This window comes from Parus major, chromosome 2 (assembly GCF_001522545.3).
Source record: "Parus major isolate Abel chromosome 2, Parus_major1.1, whole genome shotgun sequence".
Taxonomy (NCBI): Eukaryota; Metazoa; Chordata; class Aves; order Passeriformes; family Paridae; genus Parus; species Parus major.
Genome location: NC_031769.1, coordinates 17,008,335 through 17,026,793, shown reverse-complemented (window position 1 = coordinate 17,026,793; position 18,459 = coordinate 17,008,335). Strand labels below are relative to the sequence as shown.

General features: G+C 41.1%; 1 protein-coding gene across 25 annotated transcripts in view; it reads left to right on the top strand.

The window, feature by feature from the left end:
* KIAA1217 (KIAA1217 ortholog) overlaps positions 1–18,459 on the top strand; it is a 332,941-nt gene that overhangs the window by 278,450 nt on the left and 36,032 nt on the right. For 20 of the 25 annotated variants that reach the window (XR_001519306.3, XM_015617303.3, XM_033511505.1 and 17 more), the window contains 3 exons: positions 4,309–5,141; positions 13,450–13,554; positions 13,978–14,027. Coding sequence is in view for 24 of the 25 variants with exons in the window: in XM_015617303.3 (XP_015472789.1) it covers positions 4,309–5,141; positions 13,450–13,554; positions 13,978–14,027 (988 nt within the window). In the remaining variant the exon portion in view is untranslated. The remainder of the gene's footprint in view (positions 1–4,308; positions 5,142–13,449; positions 13,555–13,977; positions 14,028–18,459) is intronic. The other 5 variants (XM_015617301.3, XM_015617304.3, XM_015617309.3 and 2 more) reach the window with 1 other exon arrangement.

The window sequence follows — 18,459 nt, the reverse complement described above, 5'->3', positions numbered from 1 at the left end:
ATTAAAACTGCATGAAAGTGTTTGGGTTTGTTTTTTTTCCAAAAGTGGATTTATGCTTTCAGCTCTCCAAATCCAACTGGAATGAAAGATCAGACATGACAGAAGTGTTACCATATAGTGCAACTGATGGTGAAGCTGAGGGATTTGGATAAGTAGTACAGTAATGTTGTTAACTTATTTTTATGAGGAGAGAACAAACTAATGGATTCTATTGTTGTTGGATTGAGGTTTCTTCAATTAAGTCTTTCCTCATTAGAAAAGTGAAGGATTGCCTTACCTTTTAGAGGATTTTTTTCTGTTGACCAATTTTTATAAAAGATCTCTACAAACAGTTAAATTTATCAGTACTTAGTATTTCTGTAGCTTTTTCATCACAGACTCCAAGGTCTCAATAAAATTCTTTGCAGGTGTCCTGTGTTTATTGTTGGGTGAGCCAGCTTGCAGAGCATAGGAGCACTTTCCTCAGGGAAGTGCAGGGTGTCAAAGGGAGAGTGAGAAAAGTAACAGCTTCACATGGCTGAGGGGTGATTAATGGAGGCTGTTGGGAACTCCTCAGCGTCTCCAAGAGGGTGCATGGATGAGCTCCACTTTGGGAACATGCTCTGTGTAGGTGTTTTGGCAGTCTGAAAATCTTGGGGCAAAGCCAGTTGCTGTGTTCTCTGGTGATGTAGAGGACGCCTAAGAGAGCAGTGGGAAGGGCTGCCAGGTCAAACTCTGGCCTACTTTTCCCTTTGCCCGAGTTTCACACTGAGTTGTGAGCAGATAAGGCCTGAGTCAGGCTGTACGTCTGGAATCCGGCTGCACGGTGAGCTGAAGGGTCGGCGTGGGGCTCGTGAGTCAGTGGCAGGCTCGGTGCCGGGTGCTGGCTGGCATTGCCCCGCTGGGGGTGCAGGCACGGCTCCGCGTGCCCTGGCTGCAGAGACCGGCTCTGCTTGTCCTCTCTGCCAGCCACCAGAAGCAAGCCTCCTTACACCCACTTGGGTGAATTGATAACTGGTTTGCTGACTTTGTGCATGTAGACATTTTCAAAGTATTGCAAGTTATTCAGCGTGCCAACAAGCTTTGAAATAAAGAACATAACTGCTTTTATATAATGTTGACTCTTTAGTATATAGAGACTTAGTTTAAAAAAACCATTAGCAAAATCTTTATCTTATACACTTAAGTCTTGTTAGACGGACCAAAAACCTTCACAGGAGATGTTTAAACATGGTGTAATCTTTTTTACTACAGAAAGATTCTCAGTGCTGTGATTTTCCCTCAAATGTTTTATACAGGAACGATCGCTCACTGTTTACCATATTTTAACCTAAGGATTGGTAAGACAAGTTTTCATTTCAGGGATGTAATATCTAAAGGCAGTAGGAACAAGGAAGAGCTATGTGCTCAAGAAAACCACGCCTTTAGGCAAACATATTACATGGCTGCAGTTGAAAAGCACATGATCCTGTGCTTGCACTAAAAAAACTTCCTTTTGCCCTCAAAGCAATTGTGTGTGACAGCACCCAGTATTTAGAGGCTCAGATAAACCCAATATCCTCTTTCTCTGTCCCTAAGTCATGTGAAGTCCAGGAACATGTGGCTCAAGACAGCCTATGCAGAAGAGTATGGGTTTTTATTGAGCAACATGGGGTTTTGTGGTGAAGGACAGAAGATGAAAAGCGGCACAGAAAGTGGGGTATGTGTGAGAGTAGCGTGACTAGACTCACACCAAAGAAGTACAGATGAGAAGCAAGAAAATACCATCCTTCACATTTTTAAACTTACCATTAGCAAAGAATCTGTAGAGTCTGGAGAAGTGAAAAAAGCAGAAAGAGAGGAAATACCAACCATGTGGCAGAAGACACTGTAATCCACCGGGTAAAGCTGCCTGGCTCCTGGGGACCAGCTCACATGCCCTGGTGAATCTTTCCTGGACACCCTGACTCTCTGGTTCCAACAGTCTCCCTTTTGGGATGCCCCACCCAGGGCCTGAGTCCTGGCCCTAAATAGCAGGTATACTTTTCAGAAAGGGTTTGGATGCCCAGGTGTTTCTGCCCTGCCCAGCCCAAGGGAGCCTTGATTGAGGCTTTGTACTCCAAGCACTATTTTAAAACAAAAATAAATGATGTTACATAAAACAGTATCCAGACACAAGATTTTGAGCAATAGCTCAGTCCCATGTTCAAATTATTTTCCATCTTAAAGTATTCCATCTAAATTATATTAAGGTGGAAAATAGGATTTTTTTTTTTTGACAGATTGCTTTGACTTACGAGAAATGAATGAACAGGAATATGAAGTCCAAAAGTTAGGGGAAATTAAACCTGTTGCTTTCAAATCTTCCCATGGAAATTTTCTCCACTCTGCAATGTAACTTTGGAATTTTCCTTTTTCTGCAAGCCATTATATCCTAGTGGCTATGGTTTCTTTGACAGATACTATTCCACCCATTGTAGCTTTGTCTGAAGCAACTAAGGAGGGCATTGTGTAGCTTGTACAGTACAAGTACAATCTAGGAGGATTTTCTTTCCCTGGGTTCTTCTCTTGGTATAAAACATCTGTATCTGCCTGTCCTTAAAGACATGATCCCAAAACTGCTCAAGTCAGTAGGAGTCATTTTGTTCTACTGGCTCAGGGCCAGAGTCAGTACGCACAATATAGCTTAGTATGTCACGGTGGTTCTTCAAACCAATAGAAAACTATATTGAATTCCTTCTCATATAGTGATTCATACTGTTTAGTTATATTTTAATTATATATTATTTTAAACTCTGGACTAGACTGTTTCTCTGTGCAAATGAAAAAGTTATGCCATGTTCCTGTTTGGCTTCATAATTTTCATCTGGTTCATTTATGACCCATCCCAGTGCACACCTTTGTTTTGTTACACTTATTTATTATTGCTGAGACCACAATCAGATTATCTCCTTTCTTCTTTCTAATACCTGATACTCCAGACTGTTGTCTCTGGCCCTGGGGAATATGATTTCTAATTCCTGAGAACAGAACCTGCTGTGATAAGAGCAGCTATTGTTTATATACTGACGCTGCAATTCCCTTACCAGTGGAAAAACCTGTAGTAGACAGGAATAATCTCTTGCTTCATCTGCCATGGATCACTGTAACTACAATGAATCCAGTCACATTATCAGAGCAAGGAGTGAGAGAGGAGAAAAATCGTGTAGATTTTAGATCAGCAGCATCCACTGTACATTTTGTGCTCTGCAACTTTGGGAATGTAGAGTCGGGGGAGGGTGATATGCAGTTTTCTACAATCCATTGGAGGTGATGGAGAGGGAAGCTGAAAGATTCAGCTTTTTTTTTTTTTTTTTTTTACGTAGTTGGTCCTTAGCTGGATTTTTCATCTCCCTATTCACCCACTTTTCCCCAAAGGCACCAGAACAAGCACATGATGCTTTCTAGAGGGAGAATTTCTCTTGTCTGTCATTGACAGTGTTCAGCCATCCAGAGAGGTCATGGCTGGGCATGGTGAGGTTGTACACTCTCAAAAGCACGTGTCCACTGCAGATTTTTGCCAAGGCCTCTCTTAATAAAGCACTAATACATTTGTTTTGGAAGTTTCCCTTTTCTTTTCCTTGCTTGCTCATTCCTTACTGCTGTTGCTTACGAAACTATGATAAAATGTTCCATGACTTTCTGAGCATGTGCTCCACAAACTCTCTGAATCACTCTTATCCTTGCAATGGCACATGTTACATAGGGTCAGACTGTTTTCATATAAGTTGATTGTGTTATAGTCAATAAATGTGTGAGCTTTTCTCCTATGTCTTGTGTGTCCTTTGTGTAATAAAAACCACATCAGGTCATTAGCAAAAGCTTAAATCCTGCACTGAAGAAAATGGCCAGTCAGCTGTAATATTTCCTTTTCTTGTCTAAGGACTTCAGGTATGCCAAAGCATCAGCATTTTTATCCTGCTTTGGAATCAGTGAACTCCAGCCTGTGTGTCTGATCAATAACTGTTAAAGTCTGTCGCTGGCTACATGTACGTGGAACACCTGGCACCGCAACCCCTGATTTCAGCTTCAGTAGCTGTGAATATCAGATTAGCGTGACATGGTATTTGCATAAGTAAAAGCATTTTTAAACCTCTCATATTCCTTTAACATACAGCCCATTTTATTGCTGTTTATAGTTGTTATTTCTGTTAGGCACTGAAGTCCCAAAGGGTTTTATTTATGCAGATAAAAATTATTTTGTCTCAAGGGTTTGTTTTTATTTCCCAATTTTCTGTAGACAGAAAACCCACATCACATTTTGCTCATTCAGTAATTTTATATCTGAGGTGTTTTTCCTTTTCTTTCCAGATGCAGAGGGAAATTGCTTATACGGGACGAGATGGCCCAAGTGGCTCCCGCCCTGGATCTGCCACACACCCTCTGCATGCGATGCCCAGCTCTCCACCCTCCACCCCGGTGCCCCACTCCATGCCTCCCTCTCCGTCCAGGATTCCCTATGGTGGGGGCCGGCCCGTGGGTGTGCCAGGCAATGCCACCATCCCCAGGGACCGGCTGTCCAGCGTGCCAGCCTCACGCTCCATATCGCCCAGCCCAAGCGCCATTTTGGAGAGACGGGACGTGAAGCCAGATGAGGACATGAGTAACAAAAACCTGACCCTGATGCGAAACGAAAGTCTGTACGGTGACCCCTACTTGTTTCACGAGGGGAGGATGAGTGTGGCTGCACCACACTCCGGACACCCCCTCGATGTCCCCGATCACATTGTAGCCTACCATCGCAGTGCCATGAGGTCATCGAGCACTTACTGCAACCCCTCGATGCAGCCTGAAATGCTGGAGCAGTCCTTGTACAGGCAGAAGTCACGAAAGTACCCAGAGAGCCATTTGCCCACTCTTGGCTCTAAAACACCTCCAGCCTCACCCCACAGGGTGGCTGACATGAGAATGATTGATATTCATCCTCACCATGGCCCTCACATTCCCGCCCACACCATCCAGCCTGACAGGTCTTCCCCCAGCCGCCAGTCCTTCAAAAAGGAGCCAGGACCGCCGGTGTTTGTGGATGCGAAAGCACGGAACGCTGTCGGCCTCCCAGGCATGGTCGAGGCAATGCCCTCTCCTGTGGACAAGCAGGCTTTTGGCTATGGGTCACCCACGATGCCCAAGGACAAGGAGACAAGGTAAGGTAGAGCTGGGGCTTAATTTATGCAAATGAGAAATGTTCCTAATCTGCACATCCTTTGTCGTTTAAGACTCAGGGGACAATGTAATGTGTAGGAGGCTGCTGCACCCGGCTGCAGTGTTTATTAGCTGTCTGTCAAGGTAGTTAGTAATTTAGAGAAGATGTGACACCATCCATTATTAATTTGAAAGTATTGTCAACCCATGATGAATCCCTAGTTATTTTCATTTGTGTAAATTTCAGTCATTGGAAAAAATATAATAAAATAAAATGATTAACTGGGATTTTTCTTTGCAGACAGCCAGATCATGTTACAAGAACAAATGATGCTCTGTTCCTGCTAATAAGGGAATATATTTCACCCCTGTTAAGAATGACACTCTGATATTACAATTTTGGTTCTTTATGGAGTGAAGTTTTTCTCATCTAGTGTTAGGAAATGGGAAGAATTTATCATTACTGTCTTATCTCCTGTAAAACATGAATTTGCATAAAAATAGGATAGTTGTTTACAATAATGTTCCTTGAGGGGAAACTGCTGAGAAAAGCAAGTATGTCCCAGGGAAGAAATCGAAACACGAATACTGTTCCCAATGATTTTTCCAGCATCACAAGCACTTGGTGACCCGACTATTAACTTTTGTGTGATGGCAATGATGACAATGATCTCTCCTGTCTTTTTAAGGACCAGATTTACACAAAGGTCTGTGAGGGCTTCTGCTGCCTTAGACCCTGCCCTGGGAGAGAAAAATCATTACGCTGCCAGGCGGTTGCTGTGTATTTATATGAGCTGTGTTAATCTCTAGCGTATTGTTTGTGCTGTTAACTTTTATAGAGCTCTTTAGGGAAGTGAAGATGAATAGCTGGAAAATTATGAGCTCACAGAGGCCAAAGGTAACTGCTGATTGCCTTAACCACTGGGAAGATATGGAGTTTCATACAGAGCCTAGGCTTCCTCTCTATCAGAGCAACTTGCTCAATAATTAGTTCGATGCTTTACCATGCTTGGCCAGAAAAAAAAAAAAAAAAAAAAAAAAGTGGGTCATGAGGTCCACTGGTAGGGAAAAAATGGAAGAAAATAAAGAAAAACAGCCACTCACAAAAATTACATAGCTTGGTAGTTATGACATAAAAGTACAAGGAAGGGAATATTACAATCTAAGGAAATCAGAGAAATTGGATTTTTATGTATCTGTTTCCAAGAGAAAGCTGCAGGTATTTGAAACTTCATTTCAATTCACTATTACATCTAGGAAATTATTTGAAGGAAATTTGCCAATTTTAATCCATTTACAGATAGAAAATTTTACAAAGTTCATGATAGGGATTAAAAATATGGAAGGATACCAAAAACTTTTTTGTGCAATTTTCTGTCTTCTCTCTGGGCATCTCAACTGTTCACTAAACTACACAGTTCACTCAGCTGCACAAGGCTGTGTGTTTTTGAATAGATAAAGAACAAGTACTCAGATAGGTCTCAGATAGTTCTGCATCTCCTTAAAAGGGAGTTTTGCACCAGGAGTTTTAATCCTGGTCCCAGAATATATTAACAATGAAGAAAACAGCATTTGCATAATTGCACTTCCAAATAAATACATGACCTTAAAATTCAGCATGGTGTGTATTAGTCACACGGCACTGAAAGAATAATTTTGAAAGCTGTCTTTATGGGTTGTGGGGTTTTTTTAACCTTGAGGAAGTGTGACTTTCTAAAAAATAATTATAAATATCAAAAGCAATTCATGCAAATTGGTATGTTTTCTAACCACTGCAGTATTAAGAACTGAGTTTGAGTTCTACAAACACAAAATCCTCTAAGCTTTAATTTAGCTTTGTAATAATTTCATAAACTTTGAAAGCAAACACTGTTTAAACCATACTAAACTAAAGCTTTTATCCATGTTGAGGTGTTGTTTTCCCACTTCTGCGGGGATTGAATTGTTACAAGGTTGTTATGGATACCTGAGGGGTGATGTACATAATGGCAGAAAGGTATCCCCTACCTTGTTGTTTAGGGCTTAAGGGTTTACACCCATAAACAGTATGGGCTTGTTTCTGTGAGAAAGAATATTTTGGGGATGGTAGAGATAGGGCTGAATTAATTCTCTTCCAAGAATGGTGAGATGAGGTGTTGGCTGCTCTGTTGTGTATGGTACCTATTTCCTGATGCCAAGAGCCTGAAAGCCAGGACACAGAAAGCACATGGCAGTGTGTTCTGCCTGTGTGCAGAGGTGGCAGCTGCAGAGGAGCTCTTGGCCTTGGAGCTACTGAGGAGAGAGGTCTTTTTCATCTCTGCACTATGGCACAAGAGACTTCCTGTCCTGACTCATTCAGGAGCAGGTTGAGGACCCTGCAGGTACCAAACCCATCATCTCAGCACTGTTGATGCTTTAATCCCTAGTGGAGTGTGCTGAGAGCAAAGAAAACATTTATTGTGTCATGACTTTATGGAAACTTCCTCAAAGCAGCGCTGTCACAACCTAAGGACAATGTAATTTAAAGTATAAATCAGGAAAGATTGAAAGGGATAGTAACAATGTCAGAAGTAAAAGTGAATCTCTCTTTGCATCTCAATTCTGCTTCAGATTTTCAGTCCAAGGCTGAACAGGGATATCCCTGTACTTTACCAAAATATGCTGAGTACTTAAAACAGATAAGACATCTCACTGACTGTATCCTAGTTTTGTTGAAGAAAATGGTTCCATTACCTTTGGAACGTTAACTGCAGCAAATTTGGATCTACAAGAGAGTAAAACTGGTATTTCTGAGCTCTGCTACTGGAGTTTCCTATTTTAATTAGACACTGCAGAAACCAGTTTTATGAATGCTGTTATTTAAGGCAGAGTTGAGGGGGATTTCATTGTTTCATAATTTAATGCTTTCTTGTAACTGTTTTACCTTGGCTATTTCTAAGATAACTACTTCTGTGGTACAAAGCATTGACTAAATTCTTACAGTTAATTCATTTACCAGAAGAGTCGCATATAAAGCTCTTTTACAACAATGAGAAGAAACAAATTAATGGAGATGTAAAGAAATAAAAGATGTTTGTATTCATGCACAGAAAAATATTAGAAGGTATAACAGGTTTGAAGGTGAACAGCAGTTCACCTTCAAAGGGTCATCATCTCTTAAATCTGAGGTCTACTGGAAAAATGAGTAAATTTTTGTGTATGAGCATGAGTTGTTCAAACAGGGATTTGCTGTCATATTCTTGGATGGCTCATTTATGTACCTTGTGGGACATTTCTGGAAGTTACTGCAGGCAAAGCAGATGTTTAAATGTTGATGAATTAGAAAAGAAGCTGTTTATCCAAAAGTGCATTAAATTAAATGCTGTTTAACTTTAAATCTTTGCATATATAACACATGCTGCAAAATTCTAGATTACTTGATGGTGCTAAATATGTATATAACAAATGCTCCTTCTAAACCAGCAAGATAACTCTATAGAATACTTTTCCTCCAAAAGCATTTTCGGGGTGTACTGTGGTTCTCTTCTGCCTGAACACTTTTGTCCTCTTCTTTTTATGCCATACTAGTGAGAGAAGATGATAGCTGGATTGAGAAAAAATGTGATCACGTCATTGGCTCATGGCTTGCAGTTCAAGACTAAAGTGTAATGGCCATGTGTAGATTGTTAGATATTGTTCCCCCCACAAACCACTTTATTGTTTCATTTGTTGAAGTATGGATGGACTCTCTATGCATTAGGAAAAATGGCCTTACTTTGTAAAGTCCTGAACAGTGAGAGACTCCATCAGCAATGTGCTGAGCATTTTATAAGGGAGCGCTTTACAAATACACTCTTTCAGACACTTTCCACAGGGCCAAAACTGCCTATTCCTCTGTGAAAGGTGTTGAATAACCAGGCAGAAAAAATGAAGTAAAATGACCAATACAGGATGGAGGAAAGGTAAACTGTATTTTGTCTTCCTTCTGTTAGAAGAACTGTTTGTATGAAGATGAGATACAGGCTCTGGGATAAGAGTTGTCAAATAGTTTAACAGCTGGTGTGCTTCAGAGCTTCCTTTTCCCCTTTAGCTTCAAGATGTAGAAGGTTTGAGTTTAATCTTCTCCTTAGAGGACTGAAATATTCACTGTGTAGATCTTTCTATGGCAAGAAAGCAGAATACAGAAGAATTCTGCTGATCTTTGGTTCCTTCCCTTCCAGGACATCCACTCATCTGTTTTGGGGGAATTTGCAATAAAGTCTAAGACACCTTCACTTGATTCTAGGAAAGCCATTGGGAAAGACACCCTACTCCTCTTTCCTTTCTTTTCCCAGTGAGATAAAAAAAATTATAATGAAATATTTCTATCATAGGGTAATGTAGAAAAAAAATGTGTATTTCTCTGTCTGACCCCCTTTACATTGCTTCATTTGGAGCTTAACTATAAAATAGGAAGTTGCTGGAATTTTTTTCTCCAGGAAGGTGTGCCAGTTACTCCATATTGCAGTGCAGATTTGGTTTTTGAGTACATCTTTTGTGAGTGATACGCTGCACAGTCTGGGGTTGGATAGGAGTGTGAATGAACAGTTACACAGACCAGTTTTATTCTGTGTGTGTACAAAGTACCTTCTCAGTGATGTGAATAGTAAAGATGTCCCCAGGAAAGGGAAGTAACATGCAAGTAACATGGCACACTTAAATAGCATTGCTGTGACAAGTGATACCAATTCAGCAATATGCTGTACCCCTTCTTGGAATTACTTCCAGTTAACTGCAGTAGAAGGAGCAACACGAAAGATCAGTGAAGCTGTAAAGAATAAATCTAGTGATGAAATCTGACATATCAGTGCACTGTCACCAGAGAAGCATGGGCTTGCTTTGGTTCTGCTGAATTTGGGGCGCAATATACTAAGGCAGGGCCCTGGTTCCTGGACATACCCAGAGCCAGAGCTGTGGGTCAGGCTGCTGGGGAGAAGAGGGCTGGCAAGTGGCCTGTCCCTGCCTTCCTGGAAAAGGTCTGTGAGAAGCCAAGGCCAAGTCTGACAAGAGTTCTGCTGGGCGTCGCTTCTGACCTTGTCCTCTCTTTTCCTCCCCCACCATGCTGCCACCTCTGACTCTCCCAGCATTCACAGGAAAACAATGAAACAATGCCTTTCTGTGCTGAGGCTGATAAAATAGCCATTTCTTTCCCAACTGCTGTAAAACTGACCCTCCCTGCTCTTCCTGGGTGGTGGAGAGATGTGGCTTTATCTGGGAAATTAATCTGGGACCAGAGACGGGTTGGCTCTTCTTGGGCTACCAGCCTTCTGGTGGCAGCAAGCAGAGGCACCACTTTGTTCTGTTTGCCTGACCCTCTGTCCTAGTGCTCCACATTCCAGCCTGCCCTGTGTCACTGGAGTGCCAGCCTGTCCTGTGCCCTGGGAACCTTGGTCTTTCCCATGTCACTGGAGTGGCAGCCTGCCCCATGCTGGAAATGCTGGCCTGCCCCATCTGTGGGACTCTGGCCTTCCCCATCCATGGGGCTCTGGACTTCCCCATCCATGGAACTCTGGCCTTCCCCATCCATGGGACTCTGGCCTTCCCCATCCATGGGGCTCTGGACTTCCCCATACATGGAACTCTGGCCTTCCCCATCCATGGGACTCTGGCCTTCCCCATCCATGGGACTCTGGCCTTCCCCATCAATGGGACTCTGGCCTGCCCTGTGCCAGCAGAGCTGCTGGGACTGGCTGTTCCCACCTCCCATCTCCAGAGCAGTGAGCACCACGAGGGGTAGAAAACACAGCGCTGAGAACCAGAAATGCACAATTTTTGTCATGGCGATGCTGGCATCCCTGATAGAGCCTGGTCTGGCACAGCATGAAGAAAGCATTTTTTTCTCCCTCCTGGAGCAGAGGTTGCTCCAGCCCTTCCCAAGGAAGTTGGAGGCAAAGGGGTCCACTGCAGATCCTGTCCCTGCTCCTTCAGAGCCTTGTGGTGCCAGAACTGGGCCACCAGCCCTCCAGCCATGCCAGCCCAGGTTACAGCCCCACCACCAGGCCATCCACATCCCTCCCTGCCCATGCTGGAACGTGCCGCCTCCCACCACCTTTAGTGTGACCACCTCCAAAAATCAGGGTTTTCTATTTAATGCCTAAAAGGCACCTCCTTTCAGACACCTGTTTTCGAAATGTTTGGTGCTAATGGCTGTAACAAGTCTGGGTATTACAGTGAAATGATTACAGGAAAAATCTGCCTGGTTTCTGTGAGAATGACTCCAGAGCACATGTAGATTCTTCACATTCTTAATGCTTTTACCATATGAAAAATAATGTGTTCTGTGCAATTGATTCCAGTATTTCATTCGGTTTTCATCATCTCCTATCTTGGAACATCCCTCTCCCTCTTAACAACATACTTTCCTAGATTTCATGGCAAAGGACAAGATCAGTTCTGTGTTGCCATAATATCTTTTGAAGCAGAAAATTGTTTCCAGATAAACTAATGTGGGATGAAAAAAACATTGTATTTATGGATTGGTAAAACAGATAGACTTCCAGTTGAATTTAGTTCCAGGAAGGTTTTGTGATGATTATCTGGGAAAAAAAAAAATGTTTTCATTATTAAGTGTCAAAAATGCTGCATTAAAGTTTGTTAGAGTATATTTATCCCTGGGTTTTAGTACTTGTTTTTGTTCCAAAGGTTACTGTAGCCTGCACCAGTTTCTTATTTTAAAACTTGTAATAGTGGAAATTCTGTAACCTAATTCTTGGTTTGAAATTAATTGGGTCAGATTCACTAGTCTTCTCATCACTCTTCAAAATACCTTTCAACATGAAGACAGAAAAGTAAGATGCGTGCACTGCATTAAATTGCAGTAAGAACACGTCTGCTGACTGGGGACTGACTGAGCACTCTCTTCTTCCCTTTTTGTGTCTGTTAGCATCTCATTACTTGCTTTGCTGCCCTGTTTTCTCAAACTCTGGGTGTCTGATTCTCTCCTGGCTATGGTATTTGTGTGCTAGCCCAGGAAACTTCATTCATTCCCTGAATGTGAATGAAATAATTAGCCTGGATAATCTGTCTAGCTGCAAGTGGGGCTGCTTACTTGCTTTTTATCATGTCAGCTTGCTATTGGCTGTTCTTGGTACCTACATTTGAGTTTATATGAGTCTTATTGATTGATGCTGTTGCTTTGGCCACCAAACAGCAACTGCAGCTGGGGTGGTCAGTTTGGCTGCTCCCATGTGCACAGAATGCTGCAGTGGTGATGGATGGTTTGTGCAGCATGCTGAGTCTCTGTCTGAGTTTGTCTGTCCCATCTTCTCTCATTGCTGCTGCTGGTTTTAACCACTTGCTTTTGAGTTTTCTTCCCAGTCATCCTCCAAACCCAGTCTGCTGTTAGAATTTCCTTCTGTATCCCCACACACTTCAGTGCTGTAATAGAGGGATGCCTTTTCAGAAGGTCCCATATTGATGTGTGTCTATGTTGTGGTGTGTCACTGGCACATACAAGGAGGCACCTCTGTGAGCAAAAGGCTGGTTTGGAGCTGACTGAGGAAGACCCGTGGTACATGACTAATATATGCATTTATGCAAACAGATAAACACACAAATATTAGCCTTCACATCAAAAAAAAAGTTACTGTTCTTGTTTAGCAACCTTTGGTTCCTATGGAAAATATTGATTATACTTACTTACTGTAGTTCTACATCTCTTCTGCTTTTTGAGAATTTCTCAGGATATGTCCACAAAAGAAAATACATTTTATTATAATGTTACCATAAAGTCTGCATTTGGTGTCCTGTGACTGACTATGTTACATTTCTGTCCTTTTCAAAGCAGACAGTTGTGATGTCAGGTGCAAAGGATTTGGACTGGAAAGTAGTCAGCTTGGGCAGATTAAATGCTTCCCAGACAAAAATCCTGGGTCTGGGGAAAGTAAAAATAGTAACAAGAAGAAGTGTAAAGTCTTTAATCCTGAAACCTTAAGTTCAGAAAAAATGATTGGCCCAGAGTTGGTAAAAGAGAAAATGCATGTAATGCTGAAAAAGATTTTTTTTACTAGCTCCAAGAGGCATTAACAAATTGTTTTAGGTGCCTGTCTTGTGAGGTCATTAGACATTTATTACTTGGTTGTTTGTTTTGTTCTTTTTAACTATGCAGATTTTTTTAAATTGTCTGTTACGATGCAAAAGCTGTCCAAACCGAGATTGGTAAGCTGCTGCAATAAGGTATATGCAAACTGGTATCCAAGGGCCTTTGCACGAACTCTGTAGTGTCTTTCCAATCCTGTGGTAATCGTTCACCTAGAAAAACAAGTCTGAAAGCAAATATATCTGGCTTTAACAAACGGTTCTCTTGTCTTACAGAGAGAGGATACAAGCCATGGAGAAACAGATTGCCAGTTTAACTGGTCTTGTTCAGTCTGCGCTTTTTAAAGGGCCAAATACAAGTAATAGCAAAGATTCTTCTAGGTAAAAACAGAATTCATCTGTAATGATTTTAGTAACCAATCAACAAAAATATATTTGAATGTAATAGTAAAAAGAATCTTGAATGCTCAATCATTTTTAAGTCTCGTTATCATCTCCATGAGAATGCTAGGCAGAGAGGAAGAATATGCCAAATGATAGATGGATATTAACTGCATTACTCTTCTTTGAGTAAAAGAATTTATGTAGCTACATCTCTGTGCTTTCTACTGCTTATACTCCATTCCTTTCTTAACTTATACTAAAAGGTGATTTAAAAAAAATTACTGATGACTGATAAATTACTGGTGATTTAAATTTTAAAAATATATGTTAGACAAGGCCATTTAATTTGTTGAATATAAACTTCACTACACTTTTCATAGTTAGTAAACTAAAATTAAATTTTTTCTTGTTATTACTTAGTGAGAAGATGATGAAAATTGTGTCCAGCAAGAGCAGCACTGACACTGCAGGTAAGATAATTCACTTTTAATTTACAACTTATTCAAGTATATGAAAAGCTGTAACATTACAAATATCCCAGCTTATGGAAATGTCAAATTTACTTAAATTTCCATAGCTGTACTGTCAGAACTGAAGTTTAAGTGCAGGATATGGGAGTCGATCACATCTTTAAAAGGGGAATTTCTGACAGGTTGAGATGGTGTTTGGAATGAATTTCACACCTGTGCTGAATGATTTAAATGAGATGTAGAGCCTCTACATCTGGTGAGTTTTCCAGTGACTCATCCTGTCTATAGGGTGTATATATATCTGTCCTTAACCCTAGATGTGTCGAGATTGCTACAGAAGACTAAATATTTAATTCCTTTTCTTGTCACCTGAACTTTTTCTAAGGTCCATCTGTCATTAGGATACTATGGATGTAATAACACCAAGAAGTTTAGCAGTCAGCAAGACAGCACTTTCCCTAATTAAGCCACGTTGATCTGTTACTAATTATTAGCATGCATTAAACTGTTCTGGGCAAGCACCAATTGTGAAGCCAGTAAGAGCTGATCTTGTTTTAGCATCCCACCTGGAGAGCTGTTAAGTGCATAAAAGATGGAGTTAAGACTGTTTAGAAAGAGAATCTCCATGTGGTTGAAGCTCTTTGTGTATGGGCTGCTGCTGGAGAATTCTGCAGGGTATTCATGTGCTTAAAGGCTCCTCTTCACCTTTGTCATGCACTGAATGCAAATACAGGCAGTTCCCTGTTTCCTGGTAGTGCTGTTCCCACAGGGAGGTCTGTGCTCTGGCAGGTAGTAAACCACACACATTTAATTAGCAAACCTATTATGCTCCTAACTAGACTTTCTGTTGGAGCTGTGAACTCACGTTCAGGATTCCTGTTTGTCTGGAAATGCACTATGTCCTCCTAATCCACAGAAACCAAACTAGACCTGGAAACTATCAACCATGTAGAAGAGAGAAAGAGCTGAAGTCCTGGTACTGAAGCTTTGCTCCCAAGCCACTTTGGTGCTGTTCCAACTCTTCCCTTCCTGCTGGCCTCTGGATGGGAGAGGAATACTTAATACTTTGAAGAAACAAGTTGTAATTTTTCAGTTTCAGACAATATGATGAAAAGTCTGTCATCATTCAAAACAGCTGAAAAATGGTCTTAAGATTTTTCCCTATTTCAGTGTCATTATAGATGGAGAATTCATGGCATTCCCCACTTGCATAGGCCTCACCTCATATAAAGCACTTACAAAACCCTCACAACCAGTACATACAGTGCCTTATGTTCCTCTTTGTACCATTGCAAACAGTGGCCTCTCTGCTTTCTCTGTGATGGTACCAGTTCAGACAAGTACTTGGTTGGGGGGCACTGGGTTGGAGGACTTGATCTAAGTGGGCCCTGCTTGGAGTGGGAGTTTGGACCTACAGAGGTCCCTTTAAACCTGAATTATTCAGTGATTTGTGTGTGCATGTGTAAATGTACACTCACTTAAATGAGAAATGGAATAACATTAACTGGAAAAACAATGTTACATAAAGCAAAAGCTCAGGATTCCCTGAGAAGCCATGCCCAGCCCACCAGAACTGTGTGGTTCATCTGACCAGCAGCCATTTCCTGGCACTGTTGTTCCCAAATACTCCTCACTCACTACCTCATCATATGACTGACACATCCCTGACGTGACACCATTACATCTGACAGCTGCATGTGCAAGCATGGTGGGGGAGATGGAGGGTGAGGACTTAATTTACTGTCAAAGGCCAGATCATCATCTGTCACTTACTGGGAGAGACATTGGCTTTGTCACATGACCATGTGCTTATCCAGCATATGAGTAAGGATTCCAGCATTCAGTTTGTGCTATAGATGCCTTTCTCATCACTTGGGAGAAGGGGATAAGGCAGTGGGAACAGCCATGCAGCCAGCAGTCTGCACGGATCCCTATCAGTGCTGTAAAGTATAGTTGTAACTCCAGCACCTGCATCCCTACATCCTGTCCTTCCAACATGACTCAGCCACAAAATTAAATTGTAGCAGGTAAGGAAAACAAGGTGTGATGACCCCAGTATACTACAGTATTGTAACCCACAACAGCTATTACTGAAGAGTGCTGTATAAAATAATAATTTTGTATAATGGAATATTTTCCCGCTTTTGTGCCTGGAATTGCTCAGGACATGGTCCAATAAGTCAATGTAGTTTGGCTTACTTGAAAATTAGGCAATCTGCCAGAATATACTACAGAATGTTTCTCCTTTTTGTAAATATGCTTGTGTCCAAACATGCCAGCAGGAGCTAGACACTATTCTGCTGACCATTGTTTTGTTCTACAGTTCACCCCAATCTGTATTAAGTATAGCTATTTAGGCAGTGACTCTCTCACTTTACAATTCCACTTGACAACTGTGCACTAAGATACCAGTTTTAGCAATTTCAAAGACTATTTGAAAGATAAAATGATATAAAATGTTGATTGAACAATCCTTTCTAGAGTTCTGATAAGCAAAAATGTGAATTGCTTCCCATTCTAAAAAAATAATACATCTGTGCAAGTTAATATTGCCTCATCAATGTTGAACCAACATTGTATTTTACAATATCCTATCCAAAGCTAGGAGACTTGGTGTAAAAAAGCAGAGAACTACATTCCCTGGAATAGGAAAGAAACCAAGATTTCTAAACTCTAGATAACTCTATATAGCTAGATTGTGAACACTTTGTTTGATACGTCATATAAACCAAATGCTTGTATTTAACTTGCTTTTGCTTTGCCAGTCTGTAGAAGTCAGTGGCTTCTTTAGTCCCAAATGTTAAGGACTCTTAAGAATCCCAACTTTTTCACTGAGGAAGATGAGCCTGTAAAGACAATGTTTGTCTACATTTCTTATCTTTTATTGCTTTAGGCTCAGCTCTTTCATGGGGGATGGGTTCAAAGAGCAGTAACCCTCCACAGAGTAGCTATATCTCTTCTGCTAATGTTGGGAGAAATCCCATGACTGAATCCTTGTAAAGATCTTCAGTTCCTGAAACACGAATGGCATCAAGGAACTCTTCACTTAGAAACAACATGTGATTCTATAACCAAACCATGATAGTAAGAGTCACCATGAGATTACTAACAAATACCCTGAGAAATACTTACATACTCTCTTTTCTGTCATATTTTTGTTCATAAACTGGAGATTGATTGATAGGCTGAATCCTGGATTAATTTATTAAATTGGGATCAGTTGTTTCATGGATTACCAAAAAAAGGAATAGATTTTTGCTAGTTGCTGCCTTGTTAGAAGAGGAAGGAAAACATTTCAGTATTCCATAAGAAAGGGATCAGGGACTAAAATTTTCTGCACTAACATCAATACAGCAAGAGGAAGATGGAATCTGGGAGATTACAAACAGGGCTCACATTTGATTCATCATTCTTAGAGAACTGTCTTGTCATCTGTGCATATCTGTGTGCCTTTCTCACATGCATGACTCTTGCTGTGATGACCTGTGAATTAAATCACAGTCCATATCTGCTTGCTTAGATTCAAGGGCAGATCATGCTAATCTTAATGGTCAGCATTTGCAAACAAAATATGATCCTGAGTTAATTTTGGATCAATGAGATGAAGTTGCATACTAATGTATATATAGAATATTTTATTATTTTGAGGGTGACTTAGTGCCGTCTAGTAACTGTCACATCTCCCATAATAATGCCTGAAAATATTGCTTCTCCTTAATAGGATTAGTGATTTGTGAAAAAACATTGTTGTGTGTCTTCTAATGGCCTTTTGTCCCAACCTGCTTCAAAATAAAATCTTAGCATTTTAGAAAAAAAATTAAAATCTGTAAGATGGTAGGAGAGCAGTGTCTTTGCAATCATACCAAAGATCAATGTCAGGGAGTAGCAGTCGTGTTCCTTATCCCCTGGGCACACAGCAAACTCTTCCTCTTTCTTCACTTCAGTTCTCTTTGTACTCTAAAATGGCAGCTTAGTTCATTAGCCTTTGTAAAAATTTAACTTTTTTGTTTGTCCTAAGTATTAGGAAATTATGGTGGGAGGTTAAATTTCCCTTACCTAGCTCAAGAAGGGGTTTCTTTAAAAACCCAAGAGCCAATGCTGTTTCTTTCCCTTCAATCCATCTGGCCTCACATCTAATTACAAAGCTACAGCCTGGGATTATTTCCAAAAGTGAGCTACACTCCCTAGATGAAGCAGCCCCTCATTCAGCTGGCCTTTTATTCTTTCTTGATGAAGATATGAATATCTGAGAAATCAGCTCCTGGTCGTTATTGCTCACTCAGTGCCTTGTGTTTCACACCCCCTGGAGTCAGCAGTCCCACTGCATGTTTCCCAGGCTCTGAGCACACTGCAGCAGGGACACAGGCAGCCAAGAGCAGCGAATGGCCAAAAGAGGTGGCTGAGGCAGCAGCGGAGGAGGAAAGCTGCTTTG